This window comes from Schistocerca gregaria, chromosome 2, assembly GCF_023897955.1.
Source record: "Schistocerca gregaria isolate iqSchGreg1 chromosome 2, iqSchGreg1.2, whole genome shotgun sequence".
Taxonomy (NCBI): domain Eukaryota; kingdom Metazoa; phylum Arthropoda; class Insecta; order Orthoptera; family Acrididae; genus Schistocerca; species Schistocerca gregaria.
In genome coordinates, this window is record NC_064921.1 from 502,573,603 (window position 1) to 502,595,050 (window position 21,448).

Sequence of the window (21,448 nt, forward strand, 5' to 3'; positions counted from 1 at the left end):
GTGGAACTTACTCTCTGAGGTCTCTACTTATAAGCATAGTGAGAGTCAAATTTTTAATGCAAGATGTGCAGCCATATGAAAAAAACTCCATAGATCGTAACTACGTCGTTGTTTGGAGAATGTGTATTCGTCTATAGCAACGGTTGCCAATCTGATTGGTTATTAATCCCAGAGGGGTAAAAAGTGTCATTTTCTGAAGGGTTAAAATCGAAAGTGTTCAGCTGCATTTTGGTCACGAAACTAAGTTATTCTGAAAGAATATTACGATTATCACTGTTTTGTAAGTCTGTAACTGATTACTGAAGTTAAACAATAACCACATTTTCTTGAGATACGTGAAGTAACTCGTGATATCTTGTGAAAGGAATAAATGTATGTATATACGTGTACATGTTTATCACCATTTTCCACACACACACGTTAAGCTAGACATCTAAGACACTAAAATTAAGACACACAGGTCATATACGTTGAAATACCTAATGAAAATGCCTCCTACATTTCTTATTTAGATATTTTGTTTGAATAAACGAACTGATGCGGATCACCACAGTAACTGTACAATGGTTGCAATACTGATCTAAGGCCTACACTTTATGATAATAATAAACAATTATCATCATCATCATCATTATCATTATCATTATCATTATCATTATCATTATCATTATCATTATTATTATTATTATTATTATTATAGGTGTTTGAAACTCGAAAATGTCCCAGGAACCGTACAGTTTCATTTGATTAAAGCACCTGTACCTGGGTTTTAGGCAGGATTCCCCACTTCGATGCTGAGGTCCTATTCTAATACAGTTGGAGAGCCTCTGTGACGCTATTCGAGTTTGTGGGGAGGGGGGGGGGGGGGACTACCAAGTGGGCTGAGGCATGAAAGAGAATTTTCCTAGGGCAATGCGTGCAACTGTGCAAAGGCAGTGTGTCAGGGTAGTGTTGCCTTGTGATCAGGAGACCCGTGTTCGAACCCCAGCCTTGGTGGCAATTTTAATTCGCCGCCACAGTCTGCATATATGCTGCACTGAGAATTACTTCCGTGTGCTCTAAGAAACCGAAGAGGTAGGATCAGGACTCTTACTCAGTGTACTGTACATACTTATGACTTAATTATGTATATACAAATTTCATCTATGCTTTTTGACGAGTGAGTTGGCGATTATCAAAATATGTGACAAAAAGCAGCCGTATTTTTGACTGTGCCGACTTAGAAGCTTAAATTCTTTAACACCGTTAAGGGAGAGTAGACCCTATTACTTGATCAACTTCATATCTCTACCTATTCCTGAGGAAAAGGAATCCAAACAACCATTAATTTATGTAGAATTGTCCTCCAAGGAATGAAGTGAATCAGAGACAGTCATCGAACAGTCCAGACTGAAATCCAGAAAGGCTTAATTCGAATCTTGCAAATAATCTTTCAGGCATGAGCTAAAAATGATCTTGTTTTCTTTTGCATTCATTATGTCAAATTAAAAACAGTACAGGATACGATGAAAATGTCATCAGTTGTCAATGTGTGCTTCCACTGACGATAAAAACGTAAACATCTAAACTAATTTCAGCAGGCCCTAATATTGCTTAATTTTCATTCATCACTTTTCGGACTATTTCAGATTCATCTTCAGATGAGAGGTCGGGAATTTTGAATGATCGTTCTTAAAACATGATGCTTCTCACTGCAGGTTGCTTCATTGTGACCAAAGATAGGAACAGCCTTAACATAAGGCCATGAATTAAAGGATTCCCTATCTTTCGTAACATTCAGCGCCAAGCATCGTGCTCTGAAAACCATCATGTCAACTTCTACACGCCTTATCTGATGATGAACCTGAAACTTCACGGATACTAGCTAATGAGAATACAGTAAGAAGCAGTAAGTCACTGCAGCTATCCGTAGCTGCAAATTATTTAATACGCAGATAATAGTTTTTCTACTATGTCCATAATTGAGGTTAAAGGCAGAAGGATGTAAGTGATAAAATAACGATTCTGAAAAAAATGAGCTTTAAAGTTTGTATCACATTCAAAATTCTATGTTCACGTGTTATGTTATCTACAGTGTGGAGTGGATTGGTTGATAATGAAGCAATAAATATAGCAGCAGTCAAACTCAGACTGTTGTGCTCAATAACCTAGTTAGCATTGAGACCCCTCTGCCTCCAGGTTGTCATCTACATCCCTTTGACTCTCATTAGTTTCTGGATTAGGTTTGAGTGATCTACAACAACATAATGCAATATCTCATCCGATTTTCACGTATTACATTCACACACACACACACACACACACACACACACACACACACACACACACACACACCTCTTTGTTTATCTCGTAGGAAATGTCTATTACAGGTCCCCATATCAGAAGGCACCACATCGTTAGCAGATTTTATGCTTGGCCCTCCATTTTCACAAAAGTATGTATGTGCACTTGCATCTCCTTGTTAAGTAGTTCTTTAAATAACCGATAGCAAGCGGTTTAAATCACCCGGCACACACACCCCTCTCCATTAGTTCTTCCACTGCAATATAGTGCATAGATCTTCAAATATTTCGTTTTGTCACTTACACGCCTCTCCTTCGAGCCGCCTCAACTGAAATACTGGCATCGTCACTCGGATGTATCTTCTGCAAAACTTACTAATCAAAACTTTTCTGCCTTGATGCTATAGCGTTTTTATTAATATATGACTTGTATCAGTACTCTATGCAGATACAAAATGCTTGTCTACGAGTAGAGCATCCGTGTGAACTACAGTATCAGAAGCAGACAGGCACTGAAACCGCCCTTATTTTAATAAAAAGCCTTTCCCATTGAAACAGTATTTTTTTTTTACTAATATATCGATAATTGATAAGCTCAGTCAAAAAAGGAACAATAACAAATGGCACGTACCCACGGGTATCACTCGCGACTGAATCGATGCAAGACAGAAGAGCGGCGACGTGTGACGCCATCAGAGAGGAGAGCGGGCGAGCTCTGGCGTTGCCAGGGCGACGGCGTGGTGTGGCGGACGCGCGGCGCTGCGGCGACATTTATCAGCGCGCTGCCGTGATTCACCGCCCAGCGCGACACGGATCCAGCTGCGCCAGCTCAAGGCGACACCTTGCAATTTTACAGCGAACGCGCCGTCTGTTTCGCAGAGGCCACGAAGCGTTTCTATGACGCTGCACTCGCGTTCTGCCACAGGCGCACTCCCAATAGGAGGAGTCACCCCACCGGCGCTGTCTCCGTCAGCACAATCTCAGCTAGTTCGCATTTGGACCTGTTGCTCTTATGCAACTTGGATGTTCCAAACAGAGTACGACTTCTATGATCCGACACTATCGCCTCCATAATCTACCCCCCCCCCCCCCCCTCTCCCCAAAACAATCGTCGCCGTAACCAAATTTTTCGTGATTGGAGAGTACAAAGCGGTCTACTCATTTGCAAGACGCCGACTTTGAATCTGTTGTCGTAAATAAGCATAGACTTGCGAACCGCTGAAGTGATTTCTGATCGGAAGGCCGGCCGCGGCGGTCTCGCGGTTCTAGGTGCACAGTCCGGAACCGTGCGACTGCTACGGTCGCAGGTTCGAATCCTGCCTCGGGCATGGATGTGTGTGATGTCCTTAGGTTAGTTAGGTTTAAGAAGTTCTAAGTTCTAGGGGACTGATGACCACAGCAGTTAAGTCCCATAGTGCTCAGAACCACTTGAACCATCTGATCGGAAGTTAACAAAAAATGGCTCTGAGCACTATGGGACTCATCTGCTGTGGTCATTAGTCCCCTAGAACTAAGAACTACTTAAACCTAACTAACCTAAGGACATCACACACATCCATGCCCGAGGCAGGATTCGAACCTGCGACCGTAGCAGTCGCACGGTTCCGGACTGCGCGCCTAGAACCGCGAGACCACCGCGGCCGGCGGACGTTAACATCAGTGAGCCATGGGACATACAATAAGGTGACAAAAGTCATGGAACAACGATATGCCCATATCCAGATGGTGGTAGCATCACGTACACGCAGTATAAAAGGACAGTGCGCTGTCGGAGGTGTCATTTCTAATCAGGTCATTCATGTGAATTCGTGTCAAAACGCTCCCGACGTGACTACTGGCTGCACGACGGGAATTAAGAAACATTGAACGGGGAACGGTAGTCGGAGCTAGGCGCACGAGACATTTCATTCCGGAAATCGTTAGGGAATTCAATATTCCGAGACCCATAGTGTCAAGAGTGCGCCGACTGTATCAAATCTCACACATTATCTCTCACCACGGACAGCGCAGTGGCGTTTGCGAAGAGTTGTTGACGTTAACAGACTGCGTGAAAGAACCGCAGAAATCTATGTGGGACGTACGACGAACGTATGCATTATGACAGTGGGTGAAATTCGACGTTAGTGAGCTATGGCAGCAGATGACCAGCATGGTATCGCCTGCAGTGCCTCTCCTGGGCTCCTGACCAGATCGACCTCTTTCCTAGACAACTAGAAAACAGTGATGTGATGAGATGAATCCCGAATTCAGTTGGTATGAGCTGATGGTAGGGTTCGAGTGTGGCGCAGAACCCGAAGCCATAAACCATAATTGTCAAGAAGGCACCGTGCAAGCTGGTGGTGACTTCGTAATGATGTTGGCTGTTATGGTAGAGCACTTGCCCGCGAAAGGCAAAGGTCCCGAGTTCGAGTCTCGGTCGGGCACACAGTTTTAATCTGCCAGGAAGTTTCATATCAGCGCACACTCCGCTGCAGAGTGAAAATCTCATTCTGGATGTTGGCTGTGTTTGTATGGACGAGACTGGGTCCTCTGGTCCAACTGAATTAACATTGACTGAAAATGCTTATTTTTGGCTAGCTGGAGCCCATCTGCAGCAGTTCATGGGGTTCGTGTTCCAAAACAACGATGTCATGTCACTGTGCTGTAATCGTTCGTAATTGGTCTGAAGGACATTTTGCCCAATTCAGGAGAGTGATTTGGTCATCCAAACCACCCGATATGAATGGCATATACAGTTATACGATATATGACTCCTCGTAGTTGCAGGTGCGGAATATGAACTGCGAGGCCTTCTCGTTCAATCTAGGACGAGGTGGTAAGGGACGAAATCCAGTAACGCCAGCAAAACCCATCGAAGATATTGGCACATAATCGAGAGGTTAGTTCGTGCACAAAACCCTACACTGGCAGCACTTTCACAATTACAGAGACAGCATGGCTCAGTATTTTTGCGGGGGACTTACAGTCACCCGTTGAGTCCATGACTCGTCGAGTTACTGCATTACGCCGGATAAAAGGTTATCCGACATGATATTGGCAGGTATCCGAGGATTTTTGTCACCTCACTGTATATGCGGAGGAAGGCAGACTGAGGTTTAATGCTTCGTCGACGAGGTTATTATGTATTTGTTCCGACTGGGCGAGGAAGACGCAGGAAGTAGGCCGTGGTCTCTTCAAAGAAAGCATTTCAGCATTAGGCTTACGTCGTTCAGGTAAACCACGACAAAAGCTACATCTGGATGGATGTGGAACCCCGCCTCCCCATAATACGACTTCAGGGCCTTAAACTAGGTTGCCACATTTGTAGATTTTCTTTTATGACTTTAAAACTGAATGGTTCGACTATAACAGGGTTATCTCATACGATCAGTGATATTCGTTTCTGAGTTTCAAGAGTAAACTGCAACTAAGTCTCATTAGAAGATTCATTGAAGTTTCACTAAATTAAAGTTTAGGCAGGAAGACCCGTTTGTTTAGAATCCCGAAAGGTGCATGCACAGCCAAGGGCAGGGAGGGCAGCTCCATTACTCTTCTTCCCTGTCTAAAAAAATCTTCGCAGATTGAACCCGGGTCCTGCCCCGGGAAATAAACAAACACATCGGTTCAACATCAGTTTGAAGAAAGGTAAAATACGCAATGGATCTCAACTAGTAGCTAACATATCCACAGCCGTTCTCATAAAAGCTCAACAATTCCGTCACTCACCGCGAAGCAAATTAAGCAACGCCTCCCCTGCTCTTGACTGGTTCTGATCTAGAAGCTCAGCAGTGCTTTAGATTTTTCCGGAACAGAGAAAAGATGGAAGGAACGAAGATTTAACATCCTTTTGACGACAAAATCTTTAGAGACATATAAAGGCAAGGATATCAGCTACGCTATTTTCGCCTTAATCCGCTAAGGAAGGCAACGGAAGTCGTACGTCAAGATAACCGCGCTTTCGTTTGAACCACACTCCTCGTAGTTGCAAGTGCGGAATATGAACTGTGAGGCCTTCTCGTTCAATCTAGGACAAGGAGGTAAGGGACAAAATCCAGTAACACCAGCATAACCAATCAGAAAATCCCGAATACAGAAATGGGACAGTTTGTTGCAACAAAAGTAATCGTCCATTCCATATGAGTGTACTTTGGGGTGTAACTAGAGGTGCAAACTGCGTGCTAGACACTTCCTTACACATTCCGAGCTTGTTTCGTCGAAGTTGTCCAGGCTCCTGGTCAGAGTGCCTAGCCTACGATCTAGTTTCTCTCCGTCAGATCCACTTTCACCGACTCGCTATTACTCGTGAGCACGCAGCTGAGTTTCTGCGGAGTTTGTAAATTATGAAAGAATAAGCTACCCAAAATATTGAAACGTGTGTTGGGCCTCATGATGTGCCAGAATAGCTGTGTCGCTTCTTGGCACAGGTTGTGAAAAGCAAAGGTCCTATTTCTAATCCTTATTCGGCAGCAGATTTAATGTCTCAAAAAGTCTCAGGGCTCAAAGTATTGACACTGTGATTAATAACTGACGGTAGCCGCTTTCATTCTAAGGTGAAGCATAGCTGTGATCAGGAGTTAAATGGTGCAGATCTTAACTGAGAAAACGTAAATGTCGTCAGAGCGTAATCGAAAAGCCGAGTTACTGACTGGCTGACCGCTTACAAAAAACATGAGTAAGCCAGTCACCCTGTCAGTACATTAAAAACGTCTCCACAAAATTTTGTGGAAACAAGTTGTTCATGTCGCAAAACCTTAAAACTCTAACCATATTTGTTTGGATGTCACTTAAAATAGAGGGCAGATCTGTTGGCACATCTGCCACAGACCCCTGATATGAAAATAAAACACAATCTAATAAAATGTGGCGCACTGTTCGGACCCATCACTATACATAGCTGCACCGTTGTGACGACTATTAAAAGCAGAAGTGCAGCCTCTCTTGTGCTGCACCATCTGTAAAATCACTCTGGGCCATTCCAGTAACCAGGGTGGCACTCCGTTAAAACCACGGATTTGGGCCTGTACATACATCACACCATGGATCTCCAGCACACATTCCGCGCGGATCCCAAACGGCCTCGTGGTCCGTTATTGATTCGTAAAGAGGCGTTCCATAGGTGGACGATCAACGGAATGGTAGTGTCGAAGAACTTGCTCTTCCCATGCAGACAGAATTAAACAAAAGCTTTTCTTTCTTAAACAGTTTCGAGAACAGCGATTCCTCCATCATCACGCATCGTGTCCCCCCCCCCCCCCCCCGCTTCCTCCTCCTCCACCACCACCACCACCACCACCACCACCACCACCACCACCAACAACAACAACAACAACATTTTTCGTCTCTTTCTGTCTTTCAATATGTGGATGTACTTAAAATGGCATCTGAAGACTAAGCCATATCCTCAAACGGAGTAAATATGAAGTGACTGATGCAGTAAAAACGGTTTTATTCCGTTGGATATTATTGTGCCCAGTACCACAGTTGAGTACAATCGTCACTTAACGCATCTGTGCTGGATAATCACAGTCAGTGATCTTCTGCCAAGGTAGACGACTATTGTGGCTGTCAGTAGGTGCGACTGAGTCTCTTATCAGCGAGCCACTTGTCAAGGGGAAGCGCAGCGTCAGAGGATTTTGATACTCGGACCTACTTCATTCTCCAAGACTGCTTCAGTGGGTATGTACTGGATCAGAAAATTTATTTTAAATATCTACACACATTTCTATGATTAACATATTTTACTGTACTGCAGCCAGGTGGGGTATTGAACTTTTCACACTTAACACTAATACACAGTCACAAATAGGTTCGTATTTCATCGATATCTTTCCGGGTTCCATTGTGTTAGGGTCTCCTTCGGTAGAGGCCAAAGACAAACGACCTCCGTTAACATCCCTAGAGTTCCAGTGCTGCGTCTCCGTAATTCAAACTTGTGACAGGGACCCCAGAGACGTTTGCCTAAGTTCTTATTGCTTATTTATATTTGGAGTAGAAGTTACAGTATTAAATGTCAATCACATTTTATGAGTGCCGTGATCACCAGCGTTCAAATCTCCGTCTAGTCATTTACGTTTCCTGTGGTTTCCCTGAAGCCCTTGATGAGAATTCTGATATATTTATAAGACCAAAACCATTGTCCATTTCTTTTCTTTTGTCCTCCTCCATATGAACTAGAATTCCGTCATTAACAACCGCGACATGGATGGTAACATCTTCTCAGTTGGTCAGTCGAGTGATGGCGCCGTCTTGTCCCAACGTTTCAATGAGTTTCGTACCCATCAACATCGCCTGAAGATGATGGTCACGAAACTCGTTGAAACGTTGCCACAAGACAATGCCATCATTTGGCTAATTATTTGGGAAGGTTTTGTCATTTGAATAAGCCGGTAAAGCCAGCAATAACATTAATCTCGGCACCATTAATGCTTTGAACTCTAATCTTTCGTTTGTCGTCTTTACCATTGTGCACCCAGTTACAAATACATGTATCCGGAAAGTTAAGAAACACTGGAAAAGGTTAAACTTTTATTCAAGCATACTGTGCGAGAGACTGATGATGCAGTCCAGTTACATGAAGGAAGAAAGAGGAGCTGAATTTAACGTTCCGTCGAGCACCAGGTCATTGGAAATGGAGCTCAAGCATAGGGAGAAATCAGCGGGGTCCCCAACAAAAGAGCCATCCTGGCATTTGCCTTACGCGACTTATGGAACCACAGAATTTCTAAATCCCTTTGTGTGGAGAGTTCAGCCACCTTCCTGCCAATTAAGAGCCCAGTGACTGAACGCTCCATGCACACCCAAGCTCGATCCACCTAAACGGAAACTTAATATCGCATCACTAAATGGCAAACATTAATTAGCAGGTACATTAGAGGGTGGCTGGAGACAACGTATCTTAAAAAAATAAATTTACCAAACAGTATAAAAACTTACGACCGAGTCTCCAAACAGTTTCATCTCATGGAGCACCCCCCTGTATTAGTACAGTTTCATCTCAGGGTACACATTTCGTATCAGTACAGCCCTGAATCCATTGTAGCTAATGCTTTGTTTCACTAAATGTCACGCACACGAAACTGCATCAGCTGTAACAGGAGTCAAGACCCTGTCAAAAATGTACACTGTACTGCCCTGTACTGAAACGTCGAATGATTATTCTGCTTATTCCCCAATGTGGAACAGTAATTAGTGATATGCCATTTTATGTCATCTGCCAGTAACGAAACATTAGTATAAATCTGAATTTAGAAGTAAGTGTGCAGATGTCAATGAAAAACTAATAAACAGGCAGGGACCGAATGCTTTTGTGAAAATAAGCTAAGAAATAGATAGAAAAATGATTACTACTTTGAGATTTGTGGAAGTGAATGATAAATCCTCTTTACAACCTTTTTTAGGAATAAAGTTGTCTAGTTAGGTCAGTATGTTCCTCTATGGAACATCACACAATCTTAACAAAACATATCAAAGTATACAGAACTACACCGAAGCGCCCAAGAAACTGGTTAGCCATGCGTATTCAAATACAGAGCTATGTTAACAGGCAGAATACGGAGCTGCGGTCGACGACGCCCATAAAAGACAGTTGTTATATCGCTTACTGCTATTGCAATGGCACATATCAGGGACTTTGAACGTGTTGTTATAGACGGCGCAAGAGCGATGGGGCACAGCATCTCCGAGTAGCGATGAAGAGGTGATTTTCCAGTACGACCATTTCACGAATGTACCGTGATTATCAGGAATCGGGTGAAATATCACACCTCCGACATCTCTGCGGTCGGAAAAAGATTCTGCAAGAACGGGACCAACGACTACTGACGAGAATCGTTCAGCGTGACAGAACCGCAACCCTTCCGCAAATTGCTGCAGATTTCAAAGCTGTGCCATCAACAAGTGTCAGCGTGCGAACCATTCAGCGAAACATAATCGATATGGGCTTTCGGGGCCTAAAGTCCACTCGTGTACCCTTGATGACTGAACGACAAAAAGCTTTACGCATCGCCTGGGCCCGTCAACACCGACATCGGGCTGTTGATGACTGGAAACATGTTGCCTGATCGGACGAGTCTCGTTTCAAATTTTATCGAGCACATGGACGTGTACGGGTATGGAGAAATCCTCATGAATCCATGGACCCTGTGTGTCAGCAGGGGAATGTTCAAGGTGGTGGCGGCTATGTAATGGTGCGGGGCGTGTGCAGTTGGAGTGATATGAGACTCTGATATGTCTTAGAGGTGGCACGTACGTAAGCGTCCTGTCTGATCCACCTGCATCCATTCATGTCTATTGTGCATTCCGATGGTCTTTGGGCAATTCCAGCATGACAATGAGAGAACCGCCACACGTCCAGAATTGCTACAGAGTGGCTCGAGGAACATTCTTCCGAGTTTAAGCACTTCCGCTGGCCACCAAACTCCCCAGACATGAACATTATTGAGCACGTCAGGGATACCTTACCACGTCCTCTTCAGGAGAGATCTCCACTCGCTCGTACTCTTACGGATTTATGGATAGCCCTGCAGGATTCATGGTGTCAGTTCCCTCCAGCAAGACTTCAGATATTAGTCGAGTCCATGCCACGCCGTGTTGCGCCACTTCTGCGTGCTCGCGCAGTCCCTGCACGATGCACGACATTAGGCAGGTTTGCCCGTTTCTTTCGCTCTTTAGTGTATTTGCCGAACTTAAATCTTCTGGGATAGGTTGCAGTAATCTGTTATTACAAACGTGTATACAGTACCCTGTAGAACCTATGCTATGACTGATGACCTCCGATGTTAAGTCCCGTAGTGCTTAGAGCCAAAACCTATCCTATGACGAAATCTGAGTTTATCTTTGGTATATGCACCAACACGCCTACCCTTTTCACCTCGTTTCTTCTCATTTTCCAGTGCAATATAGAGAATACCTTGTACCAATAATAGGAACTCCCCGACTCGTTTACGTACGGAGGAGAGAAAAAATTAAGGTTGGATTGGCACCGTACACTCTTTAATCATGTTATCCTTACGATTCCTGTACTAGTTAGATATACAATGGCGGCAGCAGGGCTACTGGAATGTCTACCTTCAATACAAGAACACTTACGGGATACAGCAGCTTGCTGTGGTAGCGTAAGTGCGTCTCTACATTCTTTGACGCTTACTGTCAGCATTGCTTGATAAGCATCCCAAACAGTGGAAGCAGACCCTAGGACGGCTCATGTTATCTTGTATCCGGCCGCCTCAGCAGATAGTCCAATTCATAGCATTAAATCAGAAATGAAATTCGCCTTTCTAATTCTGATTTAACTTTTCCGTTCTGTTTCATATCAACATTACCATTTGGCATTCAAACCATATGACAGACTAAATGAATTTATTACTTTCAAATTAATTGTGCAGAGGTCCTTTTCACTATTAAAATGCATTTGCTTGCATTTGTAAGTATGTAAAGAAGGGTGCTATTCAGTACACCAAATGATAATAAACAAGCATCTTTGATTTTCTTACAATCATCCAGGGAACAATATTTCCCTGCAGACAATAGCATCATCAGCGAACACTGAAGAATGCTGCCACGGTGCCGTTACGATTCTTTGAGGCATACCGGACGTAACTATCCATTCTATTGAAGATTCGGTATCAAGTGTAGTGAACGAGCCACTGGCAACGAAAATCTGCTAGTGGCTGTGACATTCTGGCAGATACACAGTTAACTCGCGCGTGTAATAGTACGAAGTGATATGAAAGAGACCGAAAACACTAAATCATTATTAGGAAGCCGAATGAAAGACAGCTATTTGTTTTGAAGACTGAGACAATTTGTTGAAGTCGTCCTAAGGAAAACGCACATAAGATAGCGCGAGTTATCCTTGAGCAGTGCTCTAGTGTTTCGGGTGCTTATCAAGTAGAGCTGACAACAGGCGTCGAGTGCATGAAGAGGCGCGCAGCTAGTATCTTAACTACCCCGTCAGTGTACTAGTATCCAAGGTAGACTGTGTAATAGAGCTACAGCACTCTTCGTATTTCTGGCACAGGCATCATTAACATAAGAAGATTAAGGTAAATTGTGTGTGTGTGTGTGTGTGTGTGTGTGTGTGTGTGTGTGTCGACAGCGAGTTTTATAGCGTCCTTACACAAGCAGTCGAAGACGAAAGTGCTTGAAAAGTATGAAAAAAGTACAAGATAAACTGAGACATAACAGGACACACAACTATTTCACTCACATTCACTCATCCACTTACACTATCACTCAAATTGCCTGCACTGTCGTTATTGTAAAACCTACTTGATAACAGAGTGAAGGCGAAAGAAGCATGATTACAGGTTAATTCTTACAACAAAGTAAGCAACCAGCCAGTTTCAGTAACGCATTTCTTAAGAAGAAATAAGGCTGTTAACGTCATCGTGCAACAACTGTTTCTGTTTAAAATTTATATATAACTTATGCTGTACGTGTGATGAATTTCTTTGTGGCCTAAGTTCCTCGAGATGGCAGTGCCATCGGAAACCGTGAGGGCTATGACACCACTACCTTTATCATCAACTTTCGTTGCCCGAGCATTATGTCTTGATAAAATTTAACAGTAGCACCAAGACTGGCATCTTTCTATCAATGTTCAGAAATTTAAAAGTGATGATCTTCACAAAACGGAAAACCTAGAATTCTGTGACTACAATATTAATGATTGAGAAGTGGAATCTGACAACATATACAAATACCCCAGTGTAATTGTTAGTAGGGATATGAAATGATAACAAAGGCTCAGTCGCGGTGGCTGACTTGGTATGATACCAGTGAATTGCAGTCAGACAACAAAGTAGATTGGTTACGAAACAGTAGTGTCACCAGACCTACTTTACTGCTCAAGTGCTTGGGATCCCCGTCAGAAAACTATCTGACGATATTTACCGTCGACGAAGGAGGGCGGCAGAAGTGGTCACATGTTGGCGTGACTCGTGGAAGTTCGTCACGGAGATCATGGAAATACTGAACTGACAGATACTTGTTGACAGACGAAAACTATCCCGTGAGAGGCAACTTGCGAAGTTCAAGAACCAGTTTTAAGAGAAGAGTCTAGAAAAATACCACTATCTCCTACGTATCGATTCCTTAATGGACCGCGAAGGCAAGATTAGATTATTTACACGCGGCAGAGGCGTTTAAGCGATTGTCCTTCCTGCGTTCCATGTGTGAATGGGATAGGAGAAAGCTGGGATCCTGGACTACCAAAGGCATCGATAACTGCCTGTTTTCACGGTACCATCATCCTCAACTGTTGTGGTCTAAAATGGCAGACGGATTAAAGCAGCAGCTCATTATGCAGTTTTGGAAGCTATTACTGCCTTTTCTTTCTTTTAAAGTGAGACCCTGTCAACTTGATATTCATCAGTTACAGATATATTACGAAAAATAACAGTAATATCCCTATTGTTAAATGTGTCTGTTAAAGCAACGCCAACCTCTCGGGGCCCACAGGTTTAGTGGGAAGGTGCCACTCTTACAGTAATCCAGTATTCTAAGCCTCTGATGTTAGATTTTTTCCTCTGTGTCAAGAATACGAAATTGCACAGTGGTACGGACTCCATGTTGCTCTCGATAAGTTAGTTCCAGGGTCCTTATTCCTGCTAGGGTTAGACGCCAGTTGGTTTGCAGGGTGTTCCAGGAGGAATGGTCAGCATTTCGGGATATGACATGAAGGCTCGTTTCAAGCAGTGAGCTCCACATGAACATATGCCAACGTAGGATACATTTAATGTACATCGTCATTTATGAAACTGATGGCATTACACACGATGGTTTCAGCTACACTTAATAAACAGAGAGCAAAAACGTGTGCCGAATAATTTAAACAATATTGGAAAGATCTGAAATTTTGGTGACTCGGGATATATGACAAAGGAAATCCCACAGGGTTCAATTTTGTGTTCACTCCTATTCCTATGTCAGAAAGACACCCTGAGCAAAGAGCTTGCAAGCAAGGAGGTAGGTTGGGCTGGAATAGAATTCCAAAAAGGTTGGGTGGGTAAGACACACACGTGCGCATCACTAGCCCAAAAAGACGTGCATTTAATGTGTTCCATCACGGAAAACATTTGGTGTAGGGCATATGTGCATATGAAGATTTTTTGCTTCAAATGAGCATTTCTGTCACATTCCCGAATACTGACCATTCCTCCAGGGACACCCTCTATATATGTATGGTACATGGTGATCCAAAAGTCCGTTTGTATTTGAAAATGTCACGCTGTAATGTAGGTAGTTAGGTACAAATTTACAGATATGCTTGAAGTACCATGGGGTTTTATTGAAACCGAAAAGTGCACAAATAACCAACAGGTAGTACGCCATGCAACACACAAGCAATAATTAGAAGAAAAAAAACCGAATTCTTTATAACAAATACTCAACGTGTCGGACATCAGTCATCAACAATAACTTAAGTCGAGGAACAATGTTGTGGACAGCGCTGAACAACAAAACAGTAGGTACGGTGAAAAACTACCGTCGAATTTTGTCTGTTAGCCTTCCTACTGAAATCGAATGATTGCGGTAGGCTTGCGACTGCAGGTAACCCTGTAACCAATAATCACGCGGATTGAGGCCTCGAGACCTGGGAGGCCCAGCACGATGACAATGGCGGCTCAGTACGCGACCCTCACCAAGCGACGTGCGCAAGAGATTTTTCACACGTCTAGGAATATGGCGCCGAGCGCCATCCTTTTATTGAAGGATGTTGGCCGGTTTCTGTACTCGTCTTTGGTTTCAATAAAACCTCATGTCATTTCATTTGTGTCAAGTTTTACCTTTCTGTCTACATTATTCCGCGAACTATTGCACTTTCAAGTGTTAATGACCTTTAGGGTCGACCTGTAGATGAGTGTCATGTAATGCTGTACGCAGAAAGGGGAACCTATAGTATCAGAGTTCAGCGTTGGAGGTAAGCGCTTGGAGCACGTCACGTCGTTTAAATACCTAGCAGTTGCGCTACAAAGTGATACGAAATGGGCTAAGTATGCGACATTGATGGTAAGACGACTAGGAGATGTGTGGGGAAATGCGTTGCCCGTGCTAAGGAAACTTGTACAGAATTCTGTTGCGCCTAATCGTAGTGCCTTGCTCCGTGATGTGAGGTCCTTATCAAACGTGTAGATGCAGATTTGAATGTCTAGACCCTAGCAAAATCATACACAAATGTTAGATCAGGGCTGCCCAACTCGAGGACCAAGTGTTGCCCAAGAAGTAAGAAGTAAGTTCCATAAAATTGGGTTCATGTGAAGTTACGATAAATTGAGTATTCTAGATTTGAAGCTACCACCACTTGATGCTATTCTCTCGTTGGTACATCCCGTTTTCTTTCTTTTTACATCGCTTATTTTTAGTGTTGCGAATACTGTGTACAATCCAAAAATATTCTTCTGAGGGGGCCAAGGTAAGCTAAGAGGCTGGATACCCCCGGTTTAGTGAGCAGTGCAGAGAATGTGAATGAGGCGGCGGGTTACCTGGTGTTGAGGCTGGTCTGCGCGTGTATGAGGACGGAGGTGGCGTTGCTGACGGCGACGTCGTGCGGGTGGTGGTAGCCGTGGTGCAGGTGGTGCGCGGCTGCACCGTGGTGGTCGAGCACGCCCGCGGCGGCGGCGCCGGCGCCGTACATGTCCCTCTGCGGGTCGTGGCGCTCCTCCGGAGAGCCGGCGGCGCTCGGCTGCAGAGTCGTCAGGTGCGTGAAGCGCGACTTGTCCAGCTCGCCCACGGGCGACGCCGCCTCGCCGTTGCGCGACGACACGTCCGGGGACTCGGCCGACGACACGGAGCCCTCGGGCTGCGCGTGCGCGTGCCGCAGGTACTCCTCGGGCAGGTACTCCTGCTGGGGCTGCGGCTGCTGCTCCTCCTGCTTGAACACCGAGCGGAAGACGTCGTCCTGGTGGCGCGAGTCGCCGTAGTCCTTCACGGGCGAGAAGAGCGCGCCCAGCTGGTAGTGGTGCTGCGGCTGGTGCTGCTGCGGCGCGGGCGGCGGCGACAGGTGGTGGTGGTGGCGGGGCGTGTGCGGGTGGTGGTACGGCATGGCATCGCCGTCGTCGGCGCGCGCCTGCGAGACCACCCTGAGGTCGCGCACGCAGTCCAAGTACTGGTAGTCGGCTTCGGCTGCGGCTGCGGCTGCGGCGTGCGCCTGCTGCTGCTCGGCCGGACTGGGCTCCCCCCCAGCCGCCGCGGCCGGCCCGTCGTCCGCCGGCGCGGGGGGCGGGGCCAGGTAGTCCTGCTCCACGGCGCATGCGCCGCCCGCCTCCTCCTCGTCCTGCGCCGCCGCTTGCGGCTGCTGCTGCTGCTGCTGCTGAGGACTGCCCTCGGCCATCGCCTCCTGCTGCTGCTGGCTGTTCACTTCCTCCGCGTACTCCAGTTTGTCCTCCCCGTCTTCCACGCGGACGGCGATGTAATCGCCGACGCTCGGAGCTAAACAAAGAAAGCATCGAGTACATCAACACGAGGATAGGCCAGCTACTGTGCGGGTACAAGATGTCCAGACAGTCCCTGGAAACACTCGAAGCCATTAACTATCTACCGAGGGAGGTGGCGCCTTGGTCAGCACACTCGACTCGCATTCGGGAGGACGACGGTTCAATCCCACGTCCGGCCATCCTGATTGAGGTTTTCCGTGATTTCCCTAAATCGCTCTAGGCAAATGCCGGGATGGTTCCTCTGAAAGGGCACGGCCGAAGTCCTTCCCCGTCCTTCCCTGATCCGACGACACCCATGACCTCGCAGTTTTGTCTCTTCCCACAAACAACCCAACCAATTAAATATCTGTCAGAATGGTTGCGCAGTAGTCTGAAGTGGGACAACAATATATAACCAATCGTACGTCGAAAGATGATGAATGAAAATTGTCTGAGATGAGAACATTGCTTTAGGGCTTTCATCTTTCACAAAACCCAAAGAAATTCCAGTGGTATATAAATTTGGTTCAAATCGTTCTAAGCACTATGGGACTTAACATCAGAGGTAATTAGTCGCCTAGACTTAAAACTACACTATCGGAAATTAAAACTGCTACACCAAGAAGAAATGCAGAGATAAAAGGATATTCATTGGATAAATATATTATACTATGGCTGACATGTGATTACATTTTCGCGCAATTTGGGTCCATAGATCCTGAGAAATCAGTACCCAGAACAACCACCTCTGGCCACAATAACGGCCTTGATACGCCTGGGCATTGAGTCAAACGGATCTTCGATGGCGTGCACAGGTACAGCTCCCCATGCAGCTTCAACACGATACCACATTTCATCAAGAGTTGTGACTGGTCAGTTGTGACGAGCCAGTTGCCCGGCCAACATTGACCAGACGTTTTCAATTGGTGATAGATCTACATCTACATCCATACTCCGCAAGCCACCTGACGGTGTGTGGCGGAATGTGCTGGCCAGGGCAGCAGTCGAACATTTTCTGTATCCAGAAAGGCCCATACAGGACCTCAAACATGCGGTCGTGCATTATCCTGCTGAAATGTAGGATTTCGCAGGGATCGAATGAAGGGTAGAGCCACGGGTCGTAACACATCTGAAATGATACGTCCACTGTTCAAAGTGCCGTCAATGCGAACAAGAGGTGACCGAGACGTGTAACTAGTAGCACCCCATACCATCACGCCGCGTGATACGCCAGTATGGCGAAGACGAATACACGCTTCCAATGTGCGTTCACCGTCATGTCGCCAAACACGGATGCGACCATCATGTTGCTGTAAACAGAACCTGAATTCATCCGAAAAAATGACGTTTTGCCATTCGTGCACCCAGGTTCGTCGCTGAGTACACCATCGCAGTTGCTCCTGTCTATAATGCAGCGTCAAAGGGTAACCGCAGCCACGGTCTCCGAGCTGATAGTCCATGCTGCTATTAACGTCGTCGCATTGTTCGTGCAGATGGTTATTGTCTTGCAAACGTCCCCATAGATTAACTCAGGGATCGAGACGTGGCTGCATGATCCGTTACAGACACGCGGTAAAAATGCCTGTCATCTCGACTGCTAGTGATACGAGGCCGTTGGGATCCAGCACAGCGTTCCGTATCACCCTCCTGAACCCATCGATTCCATTTTCTGCTGACAGTCATTGGATCTCTAGCAACGCGAGCAGCAGTGTCGCGATACGATAAATCGCAATCGCGATAAGCTACAATCCGACCTTTATCAAGTCGGAAACGTGATCGTACGCATTTTTCCTCCTTACACGAGGCATCACAACAACGTTTCACCAGGCAACGCCGGTCAACTGCTGTTTGTGTATGAGAAATCGGTTGGAAACTTTCCTCGTGTCAGCACTTTGTAGGTGTCGTCACCGGCGCCAACCTTGAGTTAATGCTCCGAAAAGCTAATCATTTGCAAATCAAAGCATCTTCTTCCTGTCGGTTAAATTTCGCGACTGTTGCACGTCATCTTCGTGGTGTAGCAGTTTTAATGGCCAGTAGTGTACTTAAACCTAACTAATCGAAGGACATCACACACATCCATGCCCCAGGCAGGTTTCGAACCTGCAACCGTAGTAGCCGCGCGGTTCCGGACGTAAGCGCCTAGAACCGCTCGGCCACAGCGGCCGGCCATAATTTTGGAGACACCATCTTTGTTTAGAAAGTTTGAAGCATACATCTGATGTATGGCGACAGAAAAAGAGACTGTGACCACTGGAGACAGTGGCACAGGTTACCCCAAAGTCTGAACACAACACACGTCACATTAACACAGACAAATCCCCATGAAGATGGAGATTAAGCCTTTTCAACTAGCTGTCGATATAAATAAAAATTGACTGGTAACAGTTAACTTGTTGCGTCATTCGGCATGCAGAGGCACCAAAATTAATCTCCAGTCATTCGCAGACGAGGCAGTAATTGAAACTGAGGGTGACAGTGCAAAAGCAGAAATGCTTAATCCCATTTTCAGACTTTCCTTTAGAAAGGAACGCCCAGTAGAATTGTCCCAGTTTAATCCTTGCAGCGTTTAAAAGGTGAGTGAATTAAATGAAAGTCTCAGTGGTGTTGAGAAACAGTTGAAATAGTTAAAACTGAACAATCCTCCAGGGCCCGAAGCAATCCCTATTAAATTTTATACTCAATCTGCGGCCGAGTTAGCTCCTCTTTTAACTAAAATCTACCGTAGATATCTCGAACAAGAAAACGTGCCCACTATTTCGAAAATTACATTCCGCATCCACTTACAAGAAGGGCAATAGAAGTGATCCAGGGGAGGCTGGCAAACCTTATAGGTGACAGTGTAGTGGGTGGTGGTGGGATCACTCATCGAAAAATTCCTGTCGTAGTTGGATAAAGTTAGTGAATTAATTATAGGTGTTGACTCTCAAATTTTTGGTCTATCGTAGCATCACTTACATAATTTGACAATTCAGAGGCTTCCTTTACCAGGATACAGATTAGTTGGCTGTTTTTCGAGGAGTTCCTTGCGGGATGGGGAATGGCTGTCTACGTAAAAAACCGTATTCCGTTTGAGTCTATAGACGCATCACGCCACTCCACTAAACAGATATTTGAATGTTGTGCAGGGCAGTTGAAATTATTGAAATTCAACTTCTAATTGTTGTTGTTTGTAGCTCCCCTAGCTCTGACTTCTGAGCATTTCTGCGCAAGCTAGAGGATTCTTGATTCACTTTGTAGGAAATACGAGAAATTAGTTGTATGTGGTGACTTTAATAAAAATTTTGCATATGATGGTGCAAGAACAAGGATGTTGGTAAATCTCCTAAATTCATATGATCTGATGCAGACTGTGTTTTTTCCAACTAGTGTGCACAGCCATAGACAATACTTTTATTTATTCTTCATTACTAGATGGGCACTCTGTTAGTAAGAGTGAATGGCCTTTCAGACAATGATGCACAAATTTTAAGACCAAAAGGCTTTTGTACTCAGATGTATGTCACATATAACTACTAACTGCATACGAAAGCTAATCCAATAGTGATAGTGTGTTCTTTAAACCTTGTCAAGGAACAACTGTGGCAGTATGTTGATAGTGCCTATAAAATAGATGATAAATTTAGTACTTTCCTTAACACATTTCTCTTTGAGAGTTGCTTTCCACTGGAACGTTCTAAACGAAGTATTAGTAGTAATAGGCAACCTGGGTGGCTGACTAGTGGGATAAGGATATCATGTAGAACAAAGTGGGAATTATAGAAAAATGTTACAAGTAGTCACAACGAAGCTACAGAAGCCCACTACAAATAGTAAAAGTTATTAGGAAGTTATTAGGAAGGCAAAGAGTATGACGTAAGCAAACAGAATAGATAATTCACGGGATAACATTAAAACCATTTGGTCATTTGTGAAGGAAGTGTCTGGTCAGCAGCAAAAGGTCGGCGATATAAAGTCAGTCCTTATTTTCAGACCCACCAGGAAAATAAAAGAATATTTAAGATCGGCAAAAGATGCACGATACCCTTTGGCTACACCGGGGGTGTATAAAATTCCTTGTAGTTGTGGACAAGTTTATATCCGTACCACAAAGAGAAGTGTAAACAGCGGTCTTGTTGAACATAAGATGAATTGGCGCCTGGGTCAACGGATAAATTGGCCTTAGCGGAACATGTTTACCAGGAAGGTGACCATGAAATAAAATTCAGCGAGAGGAGCGTCATTTCAAAAACCTCGCATTATTATTCACGCTTGTATAAAGAGGCTATCGAGATTGATGAACACCGTAATAATTTTAACAGGAAAGACGAAGGTGTTAAACTGGATAAAATTTGGATGTCAGCGTTGCTCCGTAAGCGTGACGATCGATTACTTTCAATCGAGTATGTTGGCATTACCAGAGACAATCTCATAGCCGACGCCACGTGATCGACAGTGGCGCCCTCTGTACTGCCTATATAATCAGCGCTTCCTCGAGGTCTCTTCGCAGTTCGCCGTTATACCTCCGAAGATGTCTCCCGCAGTCGGAGACGAAACGTCAGGAGAGAGTTTTATACTTCGACCACGGCCTATCAGCCCGGAAGTTTTAAGTGTCTACCAAATGTAGTCACGTTTATTTCATAGTACCATCGTAGTCTTACAGCTCAATGGGTGTCTGCTTTACTGGAAATCTTGAGGTGGGGAGCTCCATTCCTAGTCTATTCTAGAAATTTTTCCGACATTTATCGGTTTTTCACCGATGTTTATGTATTTCAGAGAAGCCCTAAGTTGTACCGT

General features: G+C 44.9%; 1 protein-coding gene across 2 annotated transcripts in view; it reads right to left on the reverse strand.

Moving 5' to 3' along the window:
* LOC126328425 (box A-binding factor-like) overlaps nt 1–21,448 on the reverse strand; it is a 470,780-nt gene that overhangs the window by 216,445 nt on the left and 232,887 nt on the right. For both annotated transcript variants that reach the window (XM_049996035.1, XM_049996033.1), the window contains exon 2: nt 15,746–16,691. In XM_049996035.1, the coding sequence (XP_049851992.1) occupies nt 15,746–16,691 (946 nt within the window). The remainder of the gene's footprint in view (nt 1–15,745; nt 16,692–21,448) is intronic.